Genomic DNA, 23,045 nt, shown 5'->3' on the forward strand with positions numbered 1-23,045 from the left:
GAAGTGTATTTCTAAATATAAAATTACATACATTATGAAATATTAGTAAATAAATATATTGTCAGATATTTTGCAATATATGAAAAGCGGCAATTCCTTATGTATTCAATATATTGTAATATATTAACATAATATATTTTTCTGTATATTTTCAAAAATAAGGTTAAACCATTTAATATATTGATCATTCATATGGGAAATATATTTTCGTTCTGTTAGGGATGTTTGATCGTCCAGTCGTTACAATTAGGTTCCATGTAAATTCAGCTACTGTCACTATGGTTACAGGAGATATTTATGAGTTTAATGAGAATAGAAAAGGACATTTAAGCGATTGAGTTCAATAAAGATGAGTTTTGTGCTGAAGTCAGAGAGAATGACATGACTCACAGATAATTATGTTAAATGAGTTCATGAAGTCTTCAGATAGTCTGATGAAGTTGATTCAGACTCAGTATCTCCTCATATGAGCTTGTAGTTGGAGATCTTCATCTCTCCTTCAGGAGCTTCATTCTGCTTTCTATGGCGAGTCAGAGGTGTTTGTCTGAGATCGTGACGGAGCCAGAGCCTCAAAACAACTGACATGACAAAACTAATGACAGTACAACAGCAAAACACAACTAATACTAGGAAATATGAGAGAAAATCATCTATAAACTATATAGTGTGAGAAATGTTAATCTGCCCCGACTCAGCTTCCACTTCAAGATATGTATTAGAATATGTTTCTTCCCTAAAAGAGCTGAATTATCATAGAGACGATTCCTCCTGATCTCAGTAATATGTAAACACCACCGGAGTGAAACTCTATCACTTCTAGTGTGAAACGGCAGTGTGACGTCGAGAATAATCCTGTGTTCAGAAGATACATGAAGGATACATGGAGTTCCCGTCTCAAACAATATCAGAGATGTGGGAACGGAAGGCTTTCACTTTCATTGTTTTCCTCAATTTACTTTTAAGACAAAACTTCATTGACATGTAGAGCTGGAAGAAGAATGTAATACAGTATATAATGTTTGAGCAGAGATTATTCAGGGTTTATTCTGACTCTGATGAACGCAGGGGCTTTAATGCACTTTGTCACTGTTGCTGCAATAAAACTTCATCATTGAGATCTTCAACATCCTCAAAACATTTACAAAATGTAATTTTTTACTTTTTTACTATTAGAGATGTTTAAGTCATTTTGTGTTTCTGTCTTTCTTCTCAGATTCCCCCACATCTACAGTGACTGTGACACCAGACAGTCCTGTATTCACTGGAGAAACAGTCAATCTGAAGTGTGTGATAAACTCTGATCACGGTGACTGGAGATATGAGTGGTATAAAGACAGTGTAATATTACAGACGTCTGAGCGTTACACTGTAAACAGAGACACTCTCACTATCAGAGGAGCTACTGAGTCTGATCAGGGTCAGTACGGGTGTAAAGGACAGATAGATGGAAGACCAAACTCATCAACATCAAGCTCTACTGTTTCTCTCTCTGTGAAGGGTGAGTTGAACATCATTGTCCTCCTAAACTTTCTCTACTAAGATACAGTATATATAATCGAGAAACAGGGCCTATAATGAACACTCACTCATGAGCCAAATGGGAGTAAAAAACAGTGAGTGTGTGAAACGCTGTCAGTCACTATTTGGCCAGTAACAATTTCTAACAAATGCAGTGTTGAGACAACATGAACATGAACAAACATGAATGACGCTCTGTACAGTTGACGGGTCAGTGCTTCATCATCATGAAAGTTTCAGCCTCTCCAATGTAAATGTTCAAGGAAGTGGAACAAGCGAAAGGGAATTGGTAACTCGTGTGCTGTGTGTGAAGTTTAACATCTGAAGCGCGGCCCTGAAAGACACTTCTCTCAGACAGCGTGTGAAGTTGAGCTCTCTTTCATGCCTACCTGCGCTTCAGTGGACAAATTCACTCAAAATTATGTCAAAAAACATAGTCTTACATAGTCGGTTATGTCTTAAGCGAACGCAAACACAAAACACATGATCCGTGCATTCAGCCTTAAAGTGACATCATCCTAATAATCCTGGTGTTATGTTAATGTTAACCAAACAACAAAGGACAAAGAAAAAAACACACACTGCTCTTGATCTTTAAAAAGGATATGAAGACCATGCAGTGTTATTTATTTGATTAGCCTTCTGCAAGATAAATCTAATCAGCCTGACTTTTCTGTCTCTGTTTCACCGTTTTCTTCCTTTTTGGTCTTTGAGGCTTCAGGGGTTGCAGTGGAGAGAAGTTCTTGTACTATAATCCATATAGTTATCTAAGTCAGTCACACCTCGACTTTCTTCCAAATAACGCACATTTCATTCAGAATATTATAAATACAGGCCTCTATATTTCCTGCACATTTTTGTTTTTCTGAATTGTCTGCATGGCTAATAAAAATAGGTAATACAAAACGATTACTTGGTCACCACCACCAAGGTGAATTGGTTTAGTCTTGACTTCTGGTCGTGACTCGTCGTGAGTGACAGTTGGTATGGGGGGGATCAGGGGATCTGTTGATTGTCGATGTCGAGGGCCAAATAAGAGATGGACAAGAAAGGTCAAAGCCATCAGGTGCCCAATTTAGAAACGAGCGAAAGATAAAGGTATGCAACTATGTTTTCTCTGTATGATTACGGTATCCATGTCATGAATGAAGGGGCAATATTAATTGGTGTGTATAACTCTTATTTGTTAGCCTTTTTGCTATGATTCTTGCTATGCTTAACAATAATTCGGTTTTAACTCAAACACGAGATCTAATTTCACCATAATATTGTGCTTTGCAACACTGCAAAAAATGCAAAAAATGCGTTTCTTAGTATTTTTGTCTTGTTTCCAGTCGAAATATCAAACATTTCTTAAATAAAGATGCATAACGTTATATTACTAAAGTAGTAAAATGACATAAGATATTAAGTTTTGTTTTCTGGTGGCAATAAATAAAAATTGAGTTTTTGCTTAAAACAAGCAAAACATGATCTGCCAATGGGGTTAGAAAAATTATGTCCAAATTGTGTGTGTGTGTGGGGGGGGGGGGGGGGGGGGGGGATTGGGGGGCGCTCGAAGGGGGTCTCGCCCAGGGTGTAATTCAATGTAGAACCGCCACTGAGAATCTGTCACATTAACTGTATTCTACGATTTTTGTGTTTTTTTTGCAAAAAGATCAGCAAATTCATCTAGATTTAAGGCCTTTGCCCTCCTTGACTCAATACTTAGAACACCTAAATTGCTTAATCTGTCATCTGACATTGTGGACCTGAGATAGGTTTTCACCAGCTTTAGTGCATACAATATAATATACTATTAAATTATGCTTATTTTAAATGTATTGTGCAGGCTAGGTATAAAAATTATAGGAAAAACCATGATAATATGAAACGCTTCAAAACAGAGCGCACAAAGCGCGTATGCGCATCGCGAGTTCAGAATGATGTGCTCAAAGCAACATGGAGTCACAGTGTTCAGCGCTGCGCTGCACAAGTGCGCATTTAAATGTTTACGGCACAAAGCGAAGAAATGTCGAGTGCACAAATCCTAGTGTAGCCTATATCTGTCCAACAGTTTATTGATCATTTGTTTCTTCACATAGTGAAGTTTTAAATTCCAGTTATTGTGCGTTTGATGCCGATTCATAGTCCTTGTGGTGTGAACAGGCACACGGTAGCGAGTCGTTTTAAAACAGCAACAAACATAAAATACAAATACACAAAATAAAGTCATTTTATGCAAATCCACAGCCTTTTATCTACAGATCAAGCATTATAATGTGAATATATCATATTGGAGAGAGTTTTACCGTACCGTGCATCATGCTGTAACCGGACGAGGCGCACGCGCTGTTTGAATACTGAATGGAGAATGATTGACAGATGAGGGAAAACGAGTTTCCATAAACTTTAATTTAATGATGTAAATAGACTTCTGTCCCTCCCATTAAGCTATGGAATGGCTTCAGATGACTTTGTGAAATTATAATCAGACCCAAGTAACCCAAACTGACGTGAAAAAGAGGCGCAGAAAAGCGCGCTGTTTGCATCCCTGTTTAAGTAAAAATACTCCGCACCATGAGTTTGTTGATCATATATTTGATCCTTTTTCTAACTGCCACAAACTAACAAACGGCCAGGTTAAGATTAGCTGATCTAACATTACACTTCTGTAATGCATTTAATACAAATACAACATATTAACAACTTTACTCACCTCTATATTTCCTTCTTTGCTTTAACTATAATATTCGCGCAAAACGTCCACCAACTTCTGAATAGAAAAAAACCTGCAGATCCGATTTAAGCAGTCCCTCTAGGGTTACATTTGTGTTCTGTGTTGCCACTGTCTAATAACGGATCATGTGAAAAACAACGATAGCAAAAAATAGTTTTGTAAAATTTTATTTCACACTCCACATTTAGGGGGGCCACAAGGGGGTCCAAGCTTGTTGTCACATGGGCACTGGCCCCCCCTGGCCCCCCTCTAGAACCGCCACTGATCACTACAGTATATAGGCTTATCCTGTATATTTGAGGAATGGATAATAGTGGTGTCCCCCTCTTCTACAATCACACATACAATCAAGAGACTGTGGTTTTGCTCAGAATGGAAAACATGAAGTCTGGATATGAATATCATTTCATTTAGTTAATGTGTTACATAGAAAACAGATGTTTTGTCTGCATTATGTGCACATTTAAGCTCCAACAGAAATACTCTTTTGTTGATTATTTCAGCCGCACGTGTGTGATATATTTTTAGAAGTGTTTTAGGAGAATTCAAATCTGAAAATCTCGATTAACTTCAGTGTTTAAAATACAAACAACCACTTGCCTTCTGGTCTTTCTTTCTTTTCTTTTCTTTATCTGCATACAGAATTGTGATTGCTTAGTCGTTTCTGCTAATATTTAACAACCAGTAACAGTAAAGTGACAGAGACTGTTCCAGAAAGCAGGATTAACTTACCGTCCCATAAACCCTGAACTCTAAAGCTTTCTCACTGGTGGTTATGGGCTCCAGAAAGGCCGCTGTGAGTAAGTTCAGTCACTCAGAGCTCATGGTGAACAACACAAACACATTCTCAATCTCAACAGATCATCAAATCCTGGAGTCACCGGCTGTGTCTCATTTCGAAGGCTGAATCCTCCGGAGGTCACATTTATCTGCCGCAAACGTCATGAGGCTCTTCATCTCAGTAAACTGACCATTACATTCCCATGAGGAAACTACAACAATTTACACTTCACTAGCAATAACGCTCAGTTTTATAATGGTGACTGTCCTGAAATAAGACGTTCTTTATGACGTATGCGGCCGATAAATGTGACGTCAAGAGGACGCAGCTTCAACATGAATCTTTAAAACTTTAATCTGTTTTTTTTTTTTTTTTTTACTGATTCAACTATTGAGAAGAATAATGCTGTGAACAATAATTATATTGTTTTTGATGTTTACAGTAAATTACAAAAGAAAGATTGACTGAACTAAAAAAAAAGGATATTTTCAGAGTGCATTATCTATATCCTCCAGACATATACAAAGTTCTGGCATGAAACTCTAGATGGCGCAAGCTAATAGGTCCTTTACTCACCTGTTCATAATCACATCGTTATCTATAGGGCGCAGCTGATTGGTTCCTGCTGTATCAGTAGCCAATGAGCTCGCTGCTCAACCTTCAAATACTTGAGTAGCATTTACCTTAGCAGTCTGCTTTCAGAAATTCAACATATAAGATAAGTGCATAGGTTTTTATGCTATATCACTGTGTTTTGTGTAATCTGCTTCATCAATTCCTTATAAACTAACCATACACAATGTATAAATCTTGTGTCATGTCAAGAGTCCTGATTTAATGCTCAGAGTGAATTACTAGCATTAGCAGCTAGAGAATATGCATTTTACATTTATGCAGCAGCACACAGGCAATGTAAGGAGACAGAGACACGCTTGCTGAACTCTTTAAAGTGAGATAGGCTTTTGTTTATTCACATATCTAACAGAACTACAGCAATTCCTAATATTTGTACAACAGCAACATGTATAACAAATCAGATTGCAATGTTAGCAAATATCAACAGCAATACAAACACTAGCAGACGTTGCGGTTAATTAGAGACTGAATTTGCTAATTAGGCAAGGCAAGGCAAGGCAAGTTTATTTATATAGCACATTTCATACACAATGGCAATTCAAAGTGCTTTACATAGAAGAAATTAAAATAATAAAAAGAAATAAGAATAAATAAAACAGTTTAGAAAAATAAAAAATAAAAAACAGTACAAACAGTCGGACGAACATTTGTACAGTGCTCATTCAGTAAATGCATAGTTAAACAGATGTGTTTTAAGTCTGGATTTGAATGTGACTACAGTAGGAGCACCTCTGATCTCCTCTGGAAGCTGGTTCCAGCTGTGGCTGGCATAATAGCTAAAAGCAGACTCGCCATGCTTAGAGTGAACCCTTGGTATTTCAAGCTGATATGATCCTAATGATCTGAGTGATCTGTTGGGTTTATATTCAGTGAGCATATCTGCAATGTATTGAGGTCCTAGGCCATTGAATGATTTATATACCAGTAATAATACTTTAAAATCAATCCTAAGTTTAACTGGGAGCCAGTGTAAAGACCTGAGGACTGGTGTGATATGTTCATATTTTCTGGTTCTGCTCAGAATCCTGGCGGCAGCGTTCTGTATGAGCTGCAACTGTCTGATGGTCTTTTTGGGAAGGCCAGTGAGGAGTCCATTACAATAATCCACCCTGCTGGTGATGAAAGCATGCACAAGTTTCTCTAAGTCTTGTCTGGAAACAAAGCATCTAATTCTTGCAATATTTTTCAGATGATAGTATGCTGATTTAGTTATTGCTTTGACATGACTACTGAAACTAAGCTCTGACTCTAGTGTCACTCCAAGATTCCTGACTTGATTTTTGGTTGTTTGACCCCTAGAGTGAAGGTATGCGTTCACCTTGAGAACTTCATCTTTGTTTCCAAACGCAATGACTTCAGTTTTGTCTTTGTTTAACTGAAGAAAGTTTTGACACATCCAACTGTTGACTTCATCAATGCATTGGCACAGGGAGTCAATGGGGCTATAATCGTTGGGCGATAGGGCTAAGTAGAGCTGTGTGTCGTCTGCATAGCTGTGGTAAGCAATTTGGTTATTTCTCATTATTTGGCTCATTGGGAGCATATACAGGTTGAACAGGAGTGGCGCAAGAATTGAGCCTTGAGGGACTCCGCATGTCATGGGTGTCCACTCAGACTTATGGTCTCCTATACTCACATAATAACCTCTCCCATCTAAGTATGACCTGAACCATTTTAGGACTATCCCAGAAAGCCCCACCCAGTTTTCCAGCCTGTCCAGAAGTATGTTGTGATCGACAGTGTCAAATGCAGCACTGAGGTCGAGTAGTACCAGCACTGATAATTTGCCTGAGTCAGTATTTAAGCGAATATCGTTTATTATCTTTATGAGCGCTGTCTCTGTGCTGTGGTGCGGTCGGAAACCAGATTGAAAATTGTCAAAGTATCCATTCGAGCATAAGAATTTGTTCAGCTGATTGAAGACAACTTTTTCAATGATCTTACCTATGAAAGGAAGATTTGAGATTGGTCTATAGTTGCTTAATATGGTCTTATCCAGATTGCTCTTTTTCAGGAGGGGCTTGACAACTGCAGTTTTTAGGGAGTTTGGAAAACTCCCAGAGAGAAGTGAAGCATTTACCACTTCTAGAAGATCTGCTTCTAAACTGTTTAACACACTTTTGAAAAAAGATGTGGGAAGTGTGTCAAGAGCGCAGGTTGATGTTTTAAGGTGCTGTACGGTTTCTTCCAAAATTTTGCCATCAATTTCTTTGAAATCAGACATAGTAACTATTTTCTCAGGTGGTCTGATCTGTCTGACCCCAGTGCAACTCAAAGATGTGCTGATCACCTTTCTGATATTATTGATTTTGTCAGAGAAGAAGGAAGCAAACTCACTGCACTTGCTGTCTGAGAGCATTTCACTGGGAATCTGGCTTGGGGGGTTTGTCAGTCTCTCTACAGTAGCAAAAAGAGTGCGTGTGTTGTTTAAATTGCTGTTTATAATATTTGAGAAGAAAGTCTGTCTAGCTTTGCCTAGTTCCATATTGAAAGCATGAAGGCTGTCTTTGTAGATGTTATAATGGACTACAAGTTTTGTCTTCCGCCACATGCGCTCTGCTTTTCTGCATTGTCTTTTCATATTTTGCACTGCTGTTGAGTTTCTCCAAGGTGCCTTTTGTCTGCCACTCTTCTTCCTGACTTTCACAGGAGCAATATCATCAATTACACCTTTAACTTTTGAGTTAAAAGAATCAAGGAGAAAATCAACAGAGTCAGCAGATATGCTTGGTGTTAAAGATATAGCCTTCATAAATAGGACACTAGTGTTCTCATTTAAGCATCTCTTCTTGACAGACACAGATCTAGCTTCAGTGGCAGGAGAGATCAATATATCAAAGAAAATACAGAAATGATCAGACAGTGCTACATCCTTAATAACAATCGATGAAATGTTTAGACCCTTACTGATAAGTAAATCTAAAGTGTGTCCACGATTGTGTGTGGGTCCATGTACATGCTGAGTCAGATCAAAAGTTTTTAAAACAGTTTTGATTTCTTTTGCCATATTATTTTCTGCATTATCTATATGGATGTTAAAATCTCCAGCAATGGCAAAACAGTCAAACTCTGAGGTAATTGTTGATAACAGTTCTGTAAAGTCCTCAGCAAAGGCTGGAGAGTATTTTGGAGGCCTGTAAATAATGAAAAGTAAAATGCGTGGAGCACCTTTTAACACAATACCCAGATATTCGAAAGACAAGTAATTCCCAAATGATATTTGCTTACATTGATAGATATCTTTAAAAAGAGCAGCTAGACCCCCACCTCTCTTAACAGCTCTGCAGACACTCATAAAAGTAAAGTTAGGAGGGGCTGTTTCATTGAGGATTGTTGCACTGCAGCTGTCTTCTAGCCAGGTTTCATTTAGAAGCATAAAATCCAGGTTGTTTGTGGTTAAGTCGTTGACTAGAAGTGATTTATTTTTAAGTGAGCGAATGTTTAAAAGAGCTAACTTAACAGACTTACTTTTCCCCACAGCAATATTAGTTTGACGTGTAATAGGCACCAGATTAGTTGGGTTTGCTGTACGGCTATTGAAGGCCTTAGACTTTCTATCATGTAATATAACAGCAATAGAGAAAGATACAGGCACACTGGGTTCCCGCTTGTTTTGTAAACATTTGAGAAAGTTACTGTTATCAAAACGGGGACCCGACACATATCACTGAGAGCTTTGAGCAGTTGTTTTTGGTTCACCTCGAGCAGAAGGAGGAGGGTGTGGGCCCTGGCGTTGTGGCAGAGGCCGAAGAGCTCTCACAGGAGGAGGGGGAGGGCGAGCTGGGCCCGCAGGCTTTGGTGGTAGTGGTGCCTGTCTTTTTTTAGTTGGTATCTGGGGGCTTGCAGCAAAAGAGTGGGATAGTCTGGTTCCAGCATGCACCAGTTCTTCCATTCTCTGTGAGAAGCACAGTAGTGGCGTTGCAGGGGAGAGGGAGAGAGTGTCTGGTGAAAGGGGCTGTTGCTCTGGTGTTATAGGAGGCTGTAATATGCTGTCCTGGCTTCCCTGGCTGTTTTCCAGGAAGTCGTCCTTGGGTGCTGAATCTTCAAGCAGTTCTGATATGGCTATCTGTGGTGAGCTCTGTGTGCAGGGCTCAGCTGAGATTGTGTCCGTGAGCAGAGGTTGTTGTGGCTCAGTGATGTTATCATGTCCATTTTGCTGCTGAAGTGAAGTCCCGTGGTCATTCATACTGTGTCCAGGTGTGTGTGTGCCGTTCAGATTGAGTGGATTGGCACAAACCGCAGAAGGATGATTTAGGGAGAAGTAGATATTGTCCTTTAACACTCTTGAACCAAGTTTGTTTGGGTGATGGCCATCCCGATGAAACAGTTGTCGTTGACTCCAGAAAAGATTGAAATTGTCAATGAAGTTCACTGCTTTTATATTGCAGGTTTTTTGCAGCCATGTATTTAGCCCAAGCAACCGTGAAAACCTGTTTGTTCCTCTTGCTGGGAGTGGTCCACTGATGAATGTTTGAACTTTCAGTCTTTTAAGTGTTTCAAAAAGTTTATTGAAATCCTTCTTGAGTTCTGACTGCTCTTTATGAATATCATTCTTCCCCACATGTATGATGAGTCGATTAGCAGTCTTATGTTTCATCAGAATGTTCTGAAGTTCCCTGTTTATATCAGAAGTTGTTGCTTGTGGAAGGCAGCATGTAGTTGTATCCCTGCTGCTAATGTTTCTGATTATGGAGTCCCCCACTATCAGAGTCCTGGGCTCGGCTGCGCTCTGAGCTGAGTGCCGCTGTCTGCTCGACCTTGAGCGCCAGTTAGCATCAGTGTTAGCTACTGGCCTATTCAGTCTGTGTTCGATCACATTCATCACATTTGTGGATTCCTCATTTACATTCATTAGTACTTCAAATCTGTTCTCAAGATGTATAGGCAGTGGTAGCACACCAGTGTTTGCAATCCTAGTCAGAGCTGTATCTGGGGTAGAGGATGCTACTGCGGTAATATGTGATGCTCGTGACAATCTGATGTCTCGAGTGCCTTTGGGTTTAGCTCCCTGTTTGTGCCATCGATTAGTAAGTCGATCGGCTTGTTTCTCTACCTGTCGAGGAGTACTAGTTTCATGGGACTCACCGGTTATATGCTGAGGGTGTCCATGACGAAGCTCTGTTGTGTGCTCCGTCTGGTTTGGTGGTCCCGTAAGTAACTTTGTTTCTAGAACTGCAATCCTTTGTAAAAGTCTGTGGCAGTTGGTGCAGCAAGTAGATTCCAGAAGAGGCATTTTCTCTCTTATCCTTGTAGGCAGTTGTGTTTTCCTTTCCCGGTATGTAAGCTGGTCGGGTAAAAGAATTCTCAGTTTTTGTAGTAATCCAAACTTTGTCGTATGAGCACTGTGCTGATTTGCTGAAGTTAAAATTAGGTGATAAAAGGAAATAAAATAAAGGAAATAAAATATAGAAAAAATAGGAGATAAAATGTAAAAGCGATAGAGCAAAACGCGGAGCAGTAAGCAGGAGCGTCCGAACAGTAGCTGAGCAGGAAGTGGAAATTCAAAAAATTCAACAGGAAATTCAATTATTGCAGAAGTATTTGCTTCACAACAGGAGTGTGAATAGGAGACTCACTGCAGTTTGGATCCATCATTGATGTAGCGGCAGCTTCTGAGATCACACGGGCTGAGATGAGTTTTGCTCTCACGGCTATATGTCATTCATTGAGTAACTTAAAGGGCACCTATTATGCCCCTTTTTACAAGATGTAATATTGGTCTTGGGTGTCCCCAGAATGCATTTGTGAAGTTTCAGCACAAAATACCCCACAGGTAATTTATTATAACCATTTGAAAATGTCATTTTTGGGCCCTGTTTTAAAAAGAGCTGTTTTGGTGTGTACCACCTTAAATGTAAATGAGCTGCATATCCCCGCCCTGCTGCTGGACCCAGATGATGAAGAGAGTCCGGCACAGAATAAACACGAATGAGAATGGACTAAACGTCTCGGAATGGTTATTTGATACATTTATGTACTTACAAAGTTTTAATCGCGTCCCCTTTGCAATTATGGATGTGCAACACACACACACACACGAACTGTGATAACGTTCGCACACTTTTTTGAAACTACACACACACACACACACACACACACACACAAATACTGTGATAACGTTTGCTGAAGCCGCCTTTCCACTGCAAACGACAAACGACAGCCGTCGGACCGGAAGTCATTCATTTCCTATGGAGAGACGTACGGGAGCTGCGGGGAGTTCCGATCATATGCGTATGCGGAAATTTCGGATCCGATTTGAGCTTCGGATGCGTTGAAATATCTGAACTTCTGCGGCTAGACCGTATGCGACCGATCGACCGGATGTGATGTATTCTAATCAAAACTATGAGCGCGAAGCTAGAATTACCAATATTTTAATACTTTAATGTAAACGCTAGTCCTGCAAAATGACGGTTATTAATAATTATGGCTGAAAAAAAATTTGTATCATTATTAAATCAATATTTATATTGATTAGCTCTATAAAATCGACAGTTTTTTATATATAAGATGTATTGAGGGTCATTTGTTTTGTGTGGATATATTCATTAGGGGTGCACGATTCAGAAAATTTCACGATTCGATTCGATACCGATTTTTAGTCTCAAGATTCGATTCAAAATCGATTTTCGATTCAAAAACGATTCTCGATTCAAAAAACGATTCACAGTATGTAAATGTAGTTGACTTTTTCCTGTGTGATTGCAGTAGACATACAATTTAAAAGAAAATAAATAACAAATTAAATGAAGTTTGATATTACTTTGTCTTCATAAAAACTTTTGCAACTAAACAGTGCAAAGTGCCAAGCTTTGGCCAGCTTTCGAATACATTTAATTCAAGTTTAAATTAAAACTTAATTTTTTTTTTTTTTTTTTTTACATTTAGCTTTAAAGTGCTGTAGTCAGATTAAACAAACAACACTGCTAAATGTAGTTTAAGGAGTAGGCTATTGACGGCAAAATAGGCTACAGAATATTTCGTTCTGTATTGACAGGTGCAATTTAAAAAAAAAAAATAATAAAAAAAATACAATAAGCCTACATTATATCTGCATTTATGTCAAAACCTAGACTTTCAAACATCAAAATGTCATTTATTAATATGAATATTCGTGTCAAAATGACATATAAACATTCTATTTTGCCTGGAAACGCTTCCAACACGCTTGCGTGTCGCGAGAAAAATAGGCGTTGGTTCTATTTCTAGCATGTACACGTTTTCCGCACGACTCGGGCCACACCTGAGACGCGCGTGTCACGCAGGCTGTGTGCAAGCTCTAACCTGTTAACATGGGAGCCGAAATAAAAACAGACACGCCACAAAGCCAGCCAGCCAGCCTTCCTTCTGCTCCGCTTCGCTTCTGCTGCACTTCTTCTTTTGGCTATGACAAGAGTGTGCAGGCGTAAGTGTGAATTCGATGCAGCGCCATCTATGGGAATGGCAAGCTAAACTCATTTCAGGACAATACCAAAAAATGTATATTTAAAAAAAAAAAAAAAAAAAAAAAAAAAAACAAGAATCGATTTTTGGAATTCTATGAATCGATTTTAAATCGGTAACGTTTGAATCGCGATTCATATGTGAATCGATTTTTTTGCCCACCCCTAATATTCATGCATGCATTACATTCATTAAAATCATTAATTTTACCATTGTGAACAGCGGAGGGTAACGGTTGCATCACGACCAATTTCAAAGTTCCGTGCGACTGACACCAGGGGGCAAAATGCGACAATCGAATGCGAATGTCGTGCGCAGTGGAAAGGCGGCTTAAGTACAAACGATTTATTTATTTATTTTCTTAAGGGGAGGGAGATAGACGTTTATATACTGTCTATGGAGATAGAGCAGACCTTAATTTATTTACATTTGTAATTGCTGCAAAAAATGATAGCCTACGTGACATAAAACTGTCTGACGTTGTTTGTTGAGACATCTATGACGACGACAATAAATAGCTTTAGACGCATTTGTTGTTGAACTAGCTGACATCGATTGAAATTACTATTTGCTCATAAATCATAAAATACACTTACTTCTGGAGGTGACGTTGGATCGCGAACAGTAGGCAACAATCCACACTTGAGGATTAACTTTGACCCTCGTTCACCAAACAGTCAGTCATTTTCTTCATAAATAAAATCCATCCGCTGCGTTTTCAGTGGCTCTGATGTCAGTGAAGACTACTATGTCCATTCTTAAATCCCACAACAGAACACCTACACTTCTTAGGAGACATTACCGGCTGTCGTTGAAACAATAGAGGATGGTGTGTACAGATCAAAGAGGGCGGAGTCTATGCCAAAACCAGATGTCAATCAAACCGCGTCGGTGGGGCTTAGCGCATTCTACGTCACAGTGAGGGCAATCTAGAACAGGGCGTTCTGAGACAGTGCTTATGATTTATTGAGATAGTAAAAAAACTACTGGGTGGATTTTTATCATTCTAGGGTGGTTTTGCTCACACACTGCCAACACACATTTATGTTCAAACACCATGTAAAAGTGAATTTTGCATAATAGGTGCCCTTTAAGTGTTTATGCTGTGGTGAGGACAGACAGTTGGGTGCAGGCTGCGAAGTTCAGGAGTGACAGAATGTGGGATTCACTCTCAAATTGTGTTGTTGACATCCATTGTATGGGACAGATATGATATGCCAAGTAGTAACGCATTAGCAATGTAACTCATGTACAATAGCTATTAGCCCGACGTCCCGGGGCTATTGTGTTTTCCAGTCGGGCTACCAAAATGCATAACCGGCCTGCCCGACGGGCCATCTCAAATAGTGTAATCAAATTCCTCTCTTTATTCACATTATTGACTAGTTATTTTAAGGAAAAATATGACAGCGCAAGTTTTTGATCATGCTGATTTATCCGCAGCGCAATTCCTCATGAATCTCCGTCCCTGTTTTAAGAGAAATGCATGATCAATTAAGCTCCACTTTCACATGAATGCTTTACTTTGTGTGTCAGAATGTTTGAATCCATGTGCTAACACACTATCACTGTAAAGCTGATAAAATCTGTATTGCAAAAAACGCTACATAAATAAAGGTGACTTGACCATCATAAATTCTGCTATATAAACAGCATAAAATAATTAGAGCACCATTTAATTGCCTCAAAGTCTGGTATTATTTATATATATGTGTTTTTTTTTCTTTTTCTATTGCTACACTTCAATATGTGAATTATTCCATCAGTAAATTAACACTTTTAGCATTGTCAGGCTTTAAAACAACAGAGCTGTGCGCTCTGCTTTATGGCTGCTATAGATCTGACCTGCCACAAGGTGACACTGTTTTCAAAACTCCTGGGGCCGGTTTTACAAAGATAGACTTTGACTATGGCTTATGGCGCTTTTCCACTGCATGGTACGGTACGGCTCGGTTCTGTACGGCACGCTTTGGTGCTTTTCCACTGCATGGTACGGTACGGCTCGGTTCGGTACGGCTCACTTATGGCGCATTTCCACTGCATGGTACGGTACGGTACGGCTCGCTTCGGCTCGCTTTAAATGGTACCACCTCTGTTGAGGTTCCAAGCGTACCGTACCGATACTAAAATGTGACGTGAAAACACTGCAGATCACTGATTGGTCAGACAGAATCATCACTACCAGCGTCATTGTATTTACAACACGAGACACTAAACCCGCTAGATTTAAATAGCCAGTAGACAACAGCCAACACTGTAGCGCCGGTTTTAAAAGTATTTGCTTAAAAAATGCTTTAAAAAAAAGAAATGGCTGAATCGTGGTCAGTGGACGAGGTGCAGACGTTCCTCTCGTTGGTTGCCGAGGAGCGGATGGGGAAACACGGAATGGAAAATTCGTATTTAATATGACGATGTCATGGCAGTAGAGACGGCAACTATAACGATCAGTCCCACCCACTTTGAAGCGGTACTAACTGCAGTGGAAAAGCAACCGAGCTAAAGCGAACCGTACCGTGCCGTACCGAGCCGAGTCGTACCACGCAGTGGAAAAGCGAAGCGAGCCGAACCGTTCCGTGCCGAGTCGAACCGTACCGTACCATGCAGTGGAAAAGCGCCATTACATATAGTAGATAGTCAGACTTCAGATAGACATCTAAATCAGACCATTGCGCAAAGCACTTAAGACTCTGACTATCTTAAGTAGGACTACACTGCAATGCATTCTGGGTAAAATAAGACCCTTTTCAAAACAAAAAAAACATGGCGGATCGAGTAAGCGCATTCAGCCGCTCAGTGCAGTTTACCCCAGCAGAAAATATGTGTTTGTTGGAGGAGTATAACAGTTACAAGGACATTTTACTTGGGAAATTTAGCGGAGAATGTAGTAACAAGAAGAAATGTTTATTTTGGAAAAAGATTGCTACGACAGTTAACAGCGTTAATCCGATCGTTGAGCACATACGATGTTACATACGCACAGAAAAGATACAAAAACTGTTTCCATTTCATGCATCGTACCGGATTTAGCCAAAGGCTAATTTTCAGTTTCAGTTTGTTTTTATTTGATAGGGACAAAGCATGTTAATAAACATTTGCACAAAATACACCATGTAAACAAGCCGGATTATAGCAATATTGCGTCCGCAGTCCCTAAGCAGGTACACACAAAAACAAATACTCAGAACACAACACTAAGAAAATAAATAAATAAAACATAATTGATTTTTTTTAAATCTTAAACTCAATAAATTGTTTTTGTTGTTGTTGAATTTTACAGTGATGAAATGAGAGGGTTTTCTTATCCAACACTTTTATCGCCGCCTTATAAAGTGTTTCTATTAACTTTAGAGTTGTGTCACCTGTGATTGACCAACTATTGAAACAATCCTGTATATGTGAAAAAAATCATTGAATATAAATACAACCTTGCAGCACCAACTGTCAAGAATGGCCTAATGTACTTACAAATCTTTAAATTAAAATTTACAATATTAGACAACTTTTTTACATAACTTTTAAAAGTAAGAATAAAATCCAAAGTAACCCCAAGATACGTGAACTCTTTAACAACTTCAAGCTCTTCCCGTCTCAGAAATACATTTGAATGTGTCAATTCTACTTACTAACTGGTTTGAAAACATCAGACACACAGTTTTTTTTTTTTTTTTTTTGTTCAATACTAAACCTGTCCTGGTAAACCAATCCTGTATATTGGTCATAGCAGAAGTCAAGGCTTTTTCACATACAATAGAAACATACATACACACACATACTATCAGGGCCGAAAGAAAGAAAGAAAGAAAGAAAGAAAGAAAGAAAGAAAGAAAGAAAGAAAGAAAGAAAGAAAGAAAGAAAGAAAGAAAGAAAGAAAGAAAGAAAGAAAGAAAGAAAGAAAGAATCAATCAATTAAACTACAACAATTTCAATGTTTATAGAGTTGGTGTAAAAAAAAAAAAAAAAAAAAAAAAAATTACCTTCAATTTGAAAAGACCAAGAGTTTTACAGCCTTTTATATCCTCTGGTAGGACATTCCACTGATTAGCAGCTTTCACTGCGAAAGACGATAGTCCAAATGCAGAACGACGAAAGGGAACCAGACAATTACTCATGGATGATAATCTGGTAGATCTCACATAATTTTCAGAGCGAAATTGAACAAAGTCACACAATGCAGGAGTCAGGCCATTTAAGATTTTATAAACCATACACAAAAAAAAAAGTCTAAAATTGTCAAAGTTCAAAAAATGATGTTTCTCTATGATCCTAATGAAAATGGTTTGGTTTTTGAATGGGGAAGCGGTTGAATCTTTTTGCCCTGACAAGGCAGTTCGTTCCTGGATGTTTCTGGAATATGTTCAAGACCTGAAACATAAAACCCCAGAGAGAGAAGATAGCAGAGAAGTGGAGACTGATGCACAGGAGGAGAAAGCTGATGGAGACGCTATTCCCTCAACATCGAGTGGCATTTTCTCTTCTGTTGATATCTCCGATTCAGAAACTGACACAGACGGATTCATGTTACAGACTGTTCACACACATTCCAGTTCAGTTAGAACCAGATGCATATTTGTATTGAGGATTCTGATTTTATTATTTTATTATTTTATATCCGATTGTTGATATTTGGGTTTTGAAAAAGTTTTTGATTGATGTTTTTACTCCTAACCAATTTTCTACATTAAAAATTGTCTTTTTATTTGGGCTAGTAAAATTCAGTTTGGGCCACCAAAATCTGAAGAGTGTCTGCCCGAAGGGCTACCAGAGATTGACATCTTCAAGCCCTGATATAATATAATTTCAGTTCAAATATTTGAGTTCTGTTCCAAATATCGTAAAATAATGTCTCGTAAATCTAAATGTTTGCGGTACATTTCTATTCTCTTGGTGGACACAGCTATACAGCATCTGCATTAAACACCATCACTAAATTCTGGGAACTTTCCTGGGTTCCAGAACCAGGATGGGCATTCATATTTAAATATTAACCGTTGCTTATTCTACGAGAAATCAAACAATGCCTTATTTGTTTAAGAAAAGTGTTTTACAGTCTTTCATTTGATGCAGGAGTAAAATACTAGCGTACAGCAGCAGAGATGCTTATTAAGATATGTAGCCTTTACCTAAGGTTACTGCGACTAAGCATAGTGGACATGAGTAAATGTTCATGAGAAAATGTATAGCTTTATTACTTTATTTACCAACTTTCAACAACACTTTTCAAGGCTGATGTTTTCATTTACTCGTGTGTGTTTCAGGCTCGGTTCAGCTAACACATGTCCATTATTCATCCACTGTCCAAATGACTCCATATTTACAACAATGAGTATGGAGGATTTGACTATGTCGATTATCAAACGATGTTAAATCATCATACTATTTGCTCAGTTGGTTATGGGGGGTTTGTTTCTCATCTCTATTAGCCTACAACGTGTAGCCGGCGCACATAGTCACAGGCCAATAGAGTTAACCCTCTGAGCCTGAAGAACAATGCATTAAAAATCATTAAGTTTCATCATAAGTTTCATTCACTTTCCTGTGCATTTGGAAGATGACACGCTATACTGGTGAGGAACTAGACACGCTACTGGTGAGGAACTAGACACGCTACTGGTGAGGAAGCTCTTCAACTAGTCCTGGATAGTGACGTAGAGATCGCATTTTCCTCAGAATAAGAGAGCGGGACTTACTTTGAATAACGAATTGATCCAGCCGTGGATACAATTTCGGATGAGCAAGTTTGTATTTATATTTCTTGGACTTTTTCTAGACTTCTCTTTGGATATATTTTTAAAATGCAATTTATTCCTGTGATGTAAATGATTACTTCAGTCTTCAGCTTCAGAGTTTAGTTTTGTATTGCTGTTGTTGTTGTTGTTTTTTAAAAGAAATTTATACTTTTATTCAACAAGGTTGCCTTATATTGATCAAAAGTTACAGTAAAGAAGATACTGTGGAGTATCAAAAAGAGGCGGTACTCCACAGAAAAGAGGCGGTACTCCACAGAAAAGAGGCGGTACTCCACAGTAAAGAGGCGGTACTCCACAGAAAAGAGGCGGTACTCCACAGAAAAGAGGCAGTACTCCACAGAAAAGAGGCGTTACTCCACTGAAAAGAGGCGGTACTCCACAGACAAGAGGCGGTACTCCACAGACAAGAGGCGGTACTCCACAGAAAAGAGGCGGTACTCCACAGTAAAGAGGCGGTACTCCACAGAAAAGAGGCGGTACTCCACAGTAAAGAGGCGGTACTCCACAGTAAAGAGGCGGTACTCCACAGAACGTGACTTGACGCTGATTGGACTATATCCAGAGGCAGAACAACAATGACAGCTAGCGTAACTCTGTGATTGAATGCGAATGTGATTGAAAAAGTCCCTTTCACACTTTAGTGGCGCGTCGCCCAATCGCCCAAATGAAGAAACCGCCCCTGCTTCCAAGCATTCTTGAACAACACCTCAGTCAATCAACTCAGTCGTTGAATGATACTCTGTGAATTACTTTTTTTTCCGCAGAAATCAGCTAAAGCTAACAAATCATCCACAATCCCTCTCCAAACATGTTCAGATTCACCTGACATTTTTGTGTCGCTCGAACCCGTCTTCAAACTCCCGCTGTAATGATGTATAATTTCTCTAACTGTCCAATGACAGTGCGTGTTACATTTACAATTGGGAAACGGTTTGGCGCTCCAAATAGAGGCGAAAGCTGATTGGTTGCTCTCACGTGTGTACTGTCCAATGGCATTTTTTAACTCGGTTGACAAATGGATAAAGAAAAGCTTTTGGCAAATAGAGAGAGAAAAGGTTTGCCAAATGCTTTTTTTTAAAGCGATTTTACATGTGCATTTAAAATGATTTATTAACGTACTTTTTATTGTTTTATTAATCTATGTTTAAAAACATGAATTAAATAAACAATTTTAAATTTGTCTATTTATTCATACATTTAAAATGTTTTTGTTATTGTTTTATTAAAATACATTTAAAAACATGAATCAAATAAACAACTTTAAAAATGTATATTAATTTGTCCATTTAAAAGTGATTTATTTATATACATTTTTATGTTTGAAATATTAAATTGATAAAGTGATTCTTCATTTTATTTTTAAGTGGCACTCCTGGTCCTCCATAGTTTTGTACCTGAGTATGATTTACAGTTACTTAAACAATAGATTTAAGATGCATTTTATCTGACACTCACACAACAGTTTCAACATTATCTCACATGAAAATTGTCATAATTTAATCTCACATACCCTCTCTTTCTACAAAATCTGTTTGTCTTTCTTCATTAGAACAAAACTGAACAATTTTTCTTAATGTAGTTCATATTCATATCTGTTTAATGCTACTATAAAATCCATATTTCAGCACTTATTCTCTTCTGTATGAACTGTTGCAGACAAAAACTCAATGATTTGTGTAACGCTGGAGAACTCTGACTCTTGAGGCTCTGAATCTGTTGTTCTCCTGCAGATCTAAAGCCGAAGCCTGAACTCACATCAGATCCTGCAGGAGCTGCACTGACTGGAAACACAGTGACTTTGACCTGTCGCATGGATCCGTCCACTGGAAACTGGGACTCTTACTGGTACAAACACACACTGAACCCTGAGACAGAGAAGACAGAAACAAACTACAGCCTGAAGATTGATTCAGTGTCTGATGGAGGCCAGTACTGGTGTAGAGCTGGAAGAGGGAAACCAGTCTATTACACACAATACAGTGATGCACTGTGGGTAAATGTTACAGGTGAGAGAGACTGTAGTGTGTGATGCAACAAATACAGATCAGAGACAATATCTACACAACATCTGAAACTATAAATGCAATAATCTGTGTTTGTACAGTGAGTCCTAAAGCTGTGCTGACGGTACGACCTGATGAACGAGTGTTTAGAGGAGAAACAGTCATTCTCAGATGTGATATAAAGTGGGGAGGAGACACTGAGTGGACATACAGATGGGAAATAAATGGAACCAACAACTGGGACAGAAACTCTGCCAATCGATGTACAGAACAAGACTGCTGCACCAGTGGAGCTGATAAACAGACACACAGAAATGCTGTCAGTCGGTGCTCAACACAAGAGTTAAACATCAGCAGTGTTGATCTCTCTCACCGCGGTAAATACACCTGTACAGGACAGATACACACTCAAAGCTCTCAGCGCAGTGATGCTGTTACACTGACTGTCTCAGGTGAGTGTGTGTTTGTTGTGATCAGCTTCTCCATCAGTTTCTCTACGGCTCTGTAACTCGTGATGTTTTGTTCAGCTGAAGCTCAGGCATCAGTGCGAGTGTCTCCACAGCCGTGGCTGACTGAAGGAGAATCAGTGACTCTGATCTGTGAGGTTTCAGGCTCCTCTAAAGGCTGGACGTTCAGCTGGTTCAGAGATCATGATCATCTGTCAGACAGCAGCAGAGGAGCTGGAGGATCTTACACTCTCAGTCCTGCTGCTCTACAGCACACAGGAGTTTATACGTGCAGAGCAGAGAGAGGACGACCAGCCTATTACACACACAACAGCAGCTCACAGACACTGTGGATCACTGGTGAGGGTTTATGCTTGTGCTCATCCGGATCTGTGTTTCACTGCAGTCTCTGTGCTGTCAGTTTTGATTGAGATTTTCCTCTTTTCAGGAGTTTCTGCTTCAGTGTCTCTGGTCATCAATCCCAGCAGAAGTCAACACTTCTCATCTGACTCTCTCTCTCTGAGCTGTGAGGATCAGAGTAACTCTGCTGGATGGACAGTGAGAAGATACACAGACAAAGACACACAAACTTGTGCAAATCAAACAGGATCTGGATGTGTAATGGACTCTCTCAGCACATCTGACACTGGAGTGTACTGGTGTGAGTCTGAATCTGGAGAGAAACGTCGTCCTCGAAACATCACTGTACATGGTGAGTCCAATCACTCTTACAACTATAAAACATAATAAATAAAAATCTGTTCAAGATTAAAAATGAATATAATTGAGAATTCAGTTGTTTGTGAGTTGATTATTCATAACTGAAAATATCAGATATTTTATAGCACTGAATATCAATATTTTAAATCTATAATAAAGTTTTGGATCAGTATTATGTACAAATTTATGTTTTGGAAAATTGTTTACCGAGGCTGCATTTATTTGATCAAAAATGTATATTCTGTAATATTATAATTTAAAATAACTGTTGTGAAAATGTGAATATATTTTCAAATGTAATTTATTCCTGATCAAAGCTGAATTCTCAGCATCATTACTCCAGTCTTCAGTGTCACATGATCCTTCAAAAATCATTATAATATGATGATTTGATGCTCAAGAAACATTTATGATTATTATCAATGTTGAAAACAGTTGTGCTGCTTCATATTTTTGTGAAAGGAGATAAAACAATTATTTTTTGAATATAAAGTTTAAAGAACATCAATTATTTGAAATGTAAATCTTTTGTAACATTATAAATGTCTTTTTTTGGTCACATTTGATAATGCATCCTTGCGTTTCAAAAAAGTATCAGTTTCTCAGATTAATAGTAGTGAACATTTTGACCCTCCAGATCTTATTAATAATGTATGGCTCTGATTAATACAGCCGGTATCGTCACTAGCATCTGTTGATGTATTTCTTGTGTTTGTAGACGGTGAGGTGATTCTGGAGAGTTCTGTTGATCCTGTGATTGAGGGAGAGACTCTGACTCTACACTGTTTACATCGATCTACAAACTCCCCGATCCTCAGCGCTGATTTCTATAAAGACGGATCACTGATCCAGAATCAGACGACAGGAGAGATGAGCATCACTACTGTCTCAAAGTCACATGAGGGTTTCTACTACTGTAAAACAGAGAGAGGACAGTCACCCCGCAGCTGGATCTCAGTCAGAGGTCAGTGACGATCAGTGATGATATTATTGTAATATGATCATACAGTATCACGTCACTCACGGACAGAT

General features: G+C 38.8%; 2 protein-coding genes across 2 annotated transcripts in view; one reads left to right on the forward strand and one right to left on the reverse strand.

Annotated features, from left to right (window-relative positions):
- LOC309493191 (titin-like) overlaps positions 1–23,045 on the reverse strand; it is a 442,694-nt gene that overhangs the window by 84,117 nt on the left and 335,532 nt on the right. The window lies entirely within an intron of this gene.
- Positions 1,214–23,000, forward strand: LOC309493230 (Fc receptor-like protein 5). The gene is made up of 6 exons (XM_082162380.1): positions 1,214–1,498; positions 20,575–20,850; positions 20,949–21,299; positions 21,375–21,653; positions 21,742–22,005; positions 22,732–23,000. The coding sequence occupies exons 2-6, from the start codon at positions 20,655–20,657 to the stop codon at positions 22,983–22,985; spliced, it is 1,344 nt and encodes a 447-aa protein (XP_082018506.1). The 5' UTR covers positions 1,214–1,498; positions 20,575–20,654; the 3' UTR covers positions 22,986–23,000.

This window comes from Leuciscus leuciscus (genome assembly GCF_965113295.1).
Source record: "Leuciscus leuciscus genome assembly, chromosome: 2".
NCBI classification, from domain to species: domain Eukaryota; kingdom Metazoa; phylum Chordata; class Actinopteri; order Cypriniformes; family Leuciscidae; genus Leuciscus; species Leuciscus leuciscus.